This window comes from Dendronephthya gigantea, unplaced genomic scaffold, assembly GCF_004324835.1.
Source record: "Dendronephthya gigantea isolate DGI-Jeju-01 unplaced genomic scaffold, DenGig_1.0 000012F, whole genome shotgun sequence".
Taxonomy (NCBI): domain Eukaryota; kingdom Metazoa; phylum Cnidaria; class Anthozoa; order Malacalcyonacea; family Nephtheidae; genus Dendronephthya; species Dendronephthya gigantea.
The window spans coordinates 2,158,773-2,166,072 of record NW_021163022.1 but is presented as its reverse complement, the minus strand read 5'-3'; the positions used below and the strand labels follow the sequence as shown (position 1 = coordinate 2,166,072).

At 36.5% G+C, this 7,300-nt stretch overlaps 1 protein-coding gene across 1 annotated transcript; it reads right to left on the bottom strand.

Annotated features, from left to right (window-relative positions):
* Nucleotides 1-2: 2 nt before the first annotated feature.
* LOC114519042 (homeobox protein Hmx-like) lies at nt 3-7,092 on the bottom strand. The gene is made up of 2 exons (XM_028539093.1): nt 6,960-7,092; nt 3-541 (listed from the first exon to the last, which is right to left on the bottom strand). Exons 1-2 carry the CDS (start codon nt 7,090-7,092, stop codon nt 135-137), a joined length of 540 nt encoding a protein of 179 aa, XP_028394894.1. The 3' UTR covers nt 3-134.
* Nucleotides 7,093-7,300: the final 208 nt, after the last annotated feature.

Sequence of the window (7,300 nt, the reverse complement as noted above, 5' to 3'; positions counted from 1 at the left end):
CTATACAATTAATTCACCACCATCTGTTTCAACGAAGCATTTACTGCTCCGTTTATTATATTCTCTTTAGAAGAGTAAATTTTTTACCTGCCTTATAATTAAATGTTACCGACATTCCTCTGTCTACCCTGACCCTATTTATCAGCCTTCAAATATAAATTTGCGTACGGGTTATACATGACACATGAAAAACAGTTTTCAAGACCAATGTTCGCCCCATAAGACTTCATCTCTAGTGAAGGCTGAATCAATATTTGTCCACGATTTTCTCGTTTCCATTTATTTCGGCGATTTTGGAACCAAACCTTGACCTGTCTCGAGTTTAATTCCAGGAAACTAGCAAGGTTATTGCGTTCCTGGATGGTAAGATAAGGAGCACGTTGAAATTTGGCCTCAAGCATTCTTTGTTGTAATCTTGAAAAGCTGGTTCGTTTTCGTTGAAAGCTTGTCGTCTCCCTCAGGTCAATTTCGCTCTCCCGTTGAAAAGCGTTGTTTCTGTCTTTCGTGGATGGCGGTGTCGCTTCACTGCCATGTGTTTTCCCTTTAAAATACGAAGTAAGTTAGGTATCATGGACACTAAAAATCGGAAGTTACTCATTATTGCATGATGTCCTTTGAATGTCATATGCGTTTTTATTGTAAATAGTTTCTCAATCTGTATCTTGTATTTATCAGTTCAGGCGAGACATGCATTAAAAATTACGATTATTATGATAATGGCAAACAAAGTCGTGAGAACGTGAGGCTGTTCACCGGCGGAGTCCGATGTTTGGGCTAGAACTTAGTATTGTAGTAGTCTTAAATTATTGTGTGTGTTTTTTGTGGTTTTAAAGTTACAAGTATTTTCATTCTTGCACATATTTACGAAATTGTCATTCTTTCAGTACAATTTAGTTCATATATATATAAACATATCGCCCGTCAGTATTTTCTAAACTGTTATATGGATGGAATATTTGTTCAAGAAAGCAAAAAACTAATTTAGTTGTTGATCAACAAAGCGCAAATTACCAGTTAAGCAGGTCAATCAGTTTTGCATCAATCAACGTGTTTATATTTGCTAACAGTAAATATATAGGCACGCTAATCATTTCAATTAAGTTAATACAGAAACGCCTAAACGTTGCTTAAAGGAGTCACATGGTATAGATTGAGAAATTACCAGATGTTAAATCAGGACGCCCAGAATAGTATCATGGCAATGAAAACCCAGACCATGCGTATGAGTCTGAGGTTATCTTTTATTTAAAGCAGATTTTTCTGCATCAATTAATCGACAAATATTAAATAATTTAACATATAGAGGAGTCGTTTAGATGTCCTTGACCCAATCATAATTCCACAGTTTGAGTAAGTTAATAAGCTTCATTTTTGCTGAAAAATGTCTTTAAATAAGTAAATGTGAATGCGAGAACTTATTAATACTGATTAATCTAATCCCCTGCTTATTAATTGATGAGTTGTGTTGTCTTCGCCACATCAAGAAACTGTCTGACCGCAAAGGAAAAAAAACTTTAGATTACGACTATAGTTAACTTGATTGAAATGCGAATGATATCTTCTTGACCGGGGTGATAATTTTTAATGATAATTGCATGGTAACAAATTTAAAAAAGGAAAGAACGAAAAAAAAACGCGTTGCAAAGCAACCAAAGGAAGTTTGTTGAGTATTCAGCTTTTTGTTTGAAAGTCATAATCCGAGTAACCAACACCGCAAAAATTGGTGTTTATGAAGTTTTAACCCGAGAGTCTGCATGATCACTACTGGTTCCTGAATTGTGCATTTCTGTATTGATATCAAAGAAAAAACCATTGAAAAACTAAAAAAATTGAATTTTCTTCTGAATATGCATTCTGCAATCTTTTGACAGCTCATCATACACATCTGAGAGCTATGAAATGGCCATTTTTGGGCTTTAAGTATACACAAGGTGATTAATTCAACCGATTCGTTTTTGCCGTGTGCAAACTTCAAATCTTTTGTGCAAGACATATTTCAGTGCCCTGAGTATCTATAAATCTTTTTTCAGTCACCAAGTTTGAAGCCTAAGTATTGAGAATTGCAGCGAAGTATTTTTCAATTTTACCAATTTCAGACCACTAGGTTTTGAGCTAACCATGCATCGATAGTCTCATGGAATTTTAGTCCATGGACTTCATCTCGAGCGTTTGGCAACAAATTTAGCTACAATTAACGCATTTTTACAACAAATACTTAAATCAGTCTGACAATCATCAGTGACCTTGAAGTGCATAAAAAACCACTCAGTGCATTGACGCATGTGGTTTTCCATTACGTCTATGATAAATGTTCTTGAAAACTTGGTCCAAATTCTGAGTACACTAACACGCCACGGGACATTCAATGGGGGGTTGGGATCGAGGGAGAGCATATTTATATATAGTTGTCTCATCCCTAACTGATTATGGCTCGAAAGCGCTGCCTAGTTTTCAGGTATGTGCGCATGATCACATGACTATATGTACCGACCCATGCAATGACGGTTCAAGCAAACTACATAGAGGCTTGATCGAACACGCTCAAGAAGGAATGATCTAATTTCTTGGAGAGTTCGTAAAAAGGTGCTCATGCACAAGGTTTTTTGTGTCATCTCAATAAACGGGTTTACCAGCCTTAACCACTTATATTAGATCTACCAATCTGGTTTCTAAAAAGTTGCAATTTTGACATAGCACATATGTCAGACAAGTATTACATCTGAACAAAATTCGTTAAAAATGTCTTTATAAAAACCCTTGCTCTCCCAACTCAAAGTCGGTGCATGGTAGCATTGTGATAAATCACTAAAACCACGCAGAATTTTACAATGTGAACTACGGTCTACGTGGAAGGGAGTAGAAATTTCATTTTTGTGGTCGACCGTCCAAGACTGTGTCAAGACTATATATAGCGTGCACACGAGCAAATAAAACTTGGTAAGAAAAACTTGGTCAGTGAACGAGCTCGTCTGTCCGAGGTTTTAACGACTAAATTATTTCAAAAGTGTGCATCTTTGATGAACTTTGACTTTTCTGAGGTATTATGTAGTATTATCTTACATGCATGCATGCGTCAGGATACAAAAAGGTGTGATGATCCAAGAATTACAAGCCAACAAAATTACCGCAATTCAAAAGAGGATAACGTCGAACGAGAGGCGTAAATAATTGAATCATTATTGGCTCACCATCAGCTATTGTTTTAGTAATAGAACCTGATCTGCCAACAACTTTTTACGAGCAGATTCCTAGATTTCACCAAAGCGGTTTTGTAATCTGAACATTGCATGCCATTGAACGATTTTGACGGTTATACGGTGTTAATAAGCAATATCAGTCTCTTGATGTTTTAGGCAAATATCCAAAATACAAATTAGATGCATGCGATTGTCTCATTTCAGTATGAACTGTCATGCATGAGAGTTAGATAATTAATGATCTAGAATGTGTTTAGTGCTTTACCGATAATTAAGAATCTTTTATAGGCTGTACATTTTTTTTAAATATATATGTTTTTTAACCACAGGAAGAGCTTGTGAGTTTAAAGAGCTAGAGTTTATCATTCTAGGGCTGAAAATAATCATTTTTGTGAGCTTTTTGTCTTTGAAAAGATGAAACTGAAAATTAAGTCTGTATTCAAAAGGCTCACTCTCACACACACACACTCTTTGAGTTTGACATAGAAATTTGATCAATGAGAAAATTCTTTTTTTCTCAACGTAAAGATTTAGGGTAAAACATTGCAAATCAAATTGTTATTTGAAAATATACCGCCATGGAAAAGTTAGGAGAAGATTGAGACCACACCCCATACACGTTAGTAAAATGTGTGCCAATAAATGAAGCAAAATCTCTTTTTAAAGTGAGCGTTTGTATTTTTCGTTTCTTGTATAACTGCCAATGCCTGCCCCAGGGGGGGGGTAGGTAAAACCCCCATTATGTGATCTTCGTGCAGCCCACGCGCGCCGTTTCAACACAACTCGTTTCTACACTTTTGGGCAATACCTAGGATCTATAGTCTGTAGAAAATCTGTCGTATAGTCCCGATCTACAATTATATTACGACGCGACATATATAACCTATAGAGAACCATGCTCGTTTTTTCCTTACACATTAGTTTACAGAATAGTTTGTTATCGTTTGCTCGCTCGCAAAGAATTGATGCACAGTTGAAAATAAAAGAATGTGTGGTCATGGTTCTATGATCGCCTGCGCAATTGAAAATTTAAAAAATTGATGGCATTTAAAGCTAAAAGACTTTTACCTTCAAGGTAAAACAAGGTTTTTTCGTCGTGAAGTGCATGATTAATCAATCTAGGGCATTAATCATAAGGGTTGCATTGTGGTATATGTATGTAGGGAATACTTCAACACCTCCAATCCAAAGTCGAATTCGATTCTATTCACCACAAGTGATCACATGCAACCGTGCACGTTATTGCTTCAAGTATTCGTTCAAGATGTGATTCAAGACACCCTGAAATAGCTAATTCTCCCGTCATCGCTTGATCACGAAAGGACCAACTGTGTAGTGGTTGCATTAACCGTATATAGACAAGAATCATTAGTTTGAGCCTAACACTTGGTGTTGCTAGCATATTTTTAAGTGTTTAAAAATGCATGCATGCTTTGTGCTAAGTGCTAACATTGACGAAAATGCGCACTCATTTGGAAAATCCACTTTAAGGAGACGCAAAAGACGGGCTAATTATTTTACAGTAGATGTTGTATGATACGTACGCAATGTAGATCAATGGAACCGACTGTGTATATCGTTGCATTGTATTGATGATAAGAATAACGTACGCTGCCAGTATATTTAGAAGGCAACTGAATCTCCTGACGAAGGCCCTTAGAGCGAAGCCTCGAGAATTTTTTTATTGTTTATTTTACGAATTGCCAACAATTGATAAGAATGTATTTAAAGACGCTGCTGCGCGTTTCGCTTTGATTTTTCAGGAACGTGTTTAAAAAGTCGTGCAAACTTAGATTATTCAAAGGCCAGATAGTAAGGGAAAATGTTCGCTCATTTTGGAAATCTGTTGTAGCCGTGCGCTGTGCGCTTTGCGCAGAAGTGAACCAATTGACTTACAGTAGCTGTAGTCTGTAGTATCTACTGCGTAACTCACAATGCTTGAAATCGCATGATAGGAAACATAAACAGGCAGCATGTCTTATACCCTAAAAGCTGTTCCAAAATTTACGAACCGGAATTTGTGCATGAAATCGTATTCTTTGAACTATGCCTTATTATCTCCGCCCTTCGTGGCTACACGTTAATTGCGACCCATTTGTCAATTCGATGGCAAAGTACGGAGTAAATGGCATAACAGCTAAAGTATAGAACAATATTGTACCATAATTTGATTTCGCTATGACGTTATGTTGAAGCGGTTTGCGGGCAGTATGTAAAATAGATAAAATTTTTGCATAACGTGGAATAGCTTCTCAGAATAAGTGCGTGATGCAATTTGCTTCAAATGTGACACTCAACGAACTACATTACATAAATCATGTAGTCATCAATTGTACCCACATGCAGAGAGGATAGTGTTAATAGAAATACGACATTTGAAAATGGTATATCCTGAAATTATTATACTTGGCTGCAGTACAAAATCCCCAAGCTTAACAGGCGAAGCGGGATCTAAGTCTTCAAGTGGAAGATATGTTTGCATTAGCACAGTTGTTAACGCAAGAGAGAAATGAACAATATTTGTTAGTATAAGCACGACTTGTATACGAAATTGGCGTTACCATTAGTTCACAAGGCAGGCATTTGAAGTGAACTATGGCCGTGCAAAACCCAAAAATAGTAAACAAGATGGATCTGTTATCCTCGCTGTTATCATTGCAGGTATTTCGTCAAACCAAAAAGAGGCAATCTTATTTAAGCTCGCCATGCGCTGGCTAGTGATTTGAGAAGAATGAGCTAAAAATGAGCCAAAACGCGCTATCTAGATGGCATCGTAGATTTCCCGTACATTGTCCTTCGGTAACGCAATATGTTTTATAAATGCGTTCTTCAAGAACAACACGTCATGGCGTATAAAACCCTAGAGGCACAAAATGATTGCAATCGAAATTCAGAATCGAAAGAAATCAATCCTGAAATGTATAAAACGAACTGAATCAAGTACAATACTTCGCAAAGTTCATAGATCAATATGAAACTTTCTTAGATTTTCGGATATTTATAAACGTTTATGAATGTATATATATATACATTAGTGCATGTTTATATAACAATATAGTGTTTATGCAAGCATGCCTTTTAGGTTTGTTTTAGTGATTTATTCCCCAAAAATACTGAACATCATTGCGAAACCATTACGAGTAACTGACCATTGCAACCAAATTAATAAGAGTGTAGTTTTAAACAAGATTATAAGACTCTATAATTGGCCATCATTTTTGTACAGTACACGTGAAATAGTCTTGCATGCATAGTGTTTGGTCTAAAATTTGTCCTTTCTATGAACTTAACTGGCGTAAGAATTGCTAAATTTGACTGATAAAACTGAATTAAAAGTTGCCTGTTTAATGTTGCTTGCCTAAAGAAGGCAGCAACGATAACCAGTAACAATACATCAACAGCTCGTGTATCATTTAGGAGAAATTTGTGATGATGTCCGCTTTTATATCGTAGAGTAGCTCGATTTTGCAATTCCTTCAGACTTTATCGCCTGCGATGTATACCAAGGATACAGGCTAATGGCAAACATCAAATACGTCAACTAATTTTGAATTATGAATCAGATTTAAAAAAGTCCTTTTGTATCATCTTGAAAGACAAAATGGCCACCATATAATGTTCGTGTCTATGTCCACGCTGCATTCTATCGCAATTCATTCCTATTTATTCCGCAAGCAACGACTTGTACCCAATACAATCATATGGAATAAGAGTGAGCATGTTGTACTAGCGTTGTGAAAATATACGCAACATTACTCCTACCTTTTAGATGATCTGTGAGCGTTTCATCGTTCGCATTCTGTGAAGGTTTTTCGACGTCTTCACTCCCCAAACGCACTTCCTTGTCCATCACGTCGCTCATAAGCACAGCGATAGAAAAATTTGTCACAGGCATATTGCAAGTTGGAAAACACTAACACAAGCTCTTCCTGTGGTTAAATTTGTTTATAGTAACAGTGTATTCCCCGTAAAAAGCGTTGACACCCTATCGATACATGCTCTAATGCTCGCGGAGAATTGGTTATATGACAACTAAATATTCTAAGCACTGCATATTTTAAAGCAGATTATAAGATGCTTTCCTCAATCCAATTACGGCGATA

Coding starts and splice junctions, on each gene's coding strand:
- LOC114519042 (XM_028539093.1), bottom strand. CDS start 7,092: ATGCCTGTGACAAATTTTTCTATCGCTGTGCTTATGAGCGACGTGATG. Junction 542..6,959: donor GCTCACAGATCATCTAAAAG/GTAGGAGTAATG, acceptor CGTATTTTAAAG/GGAAAACACATGGCAGTGAA.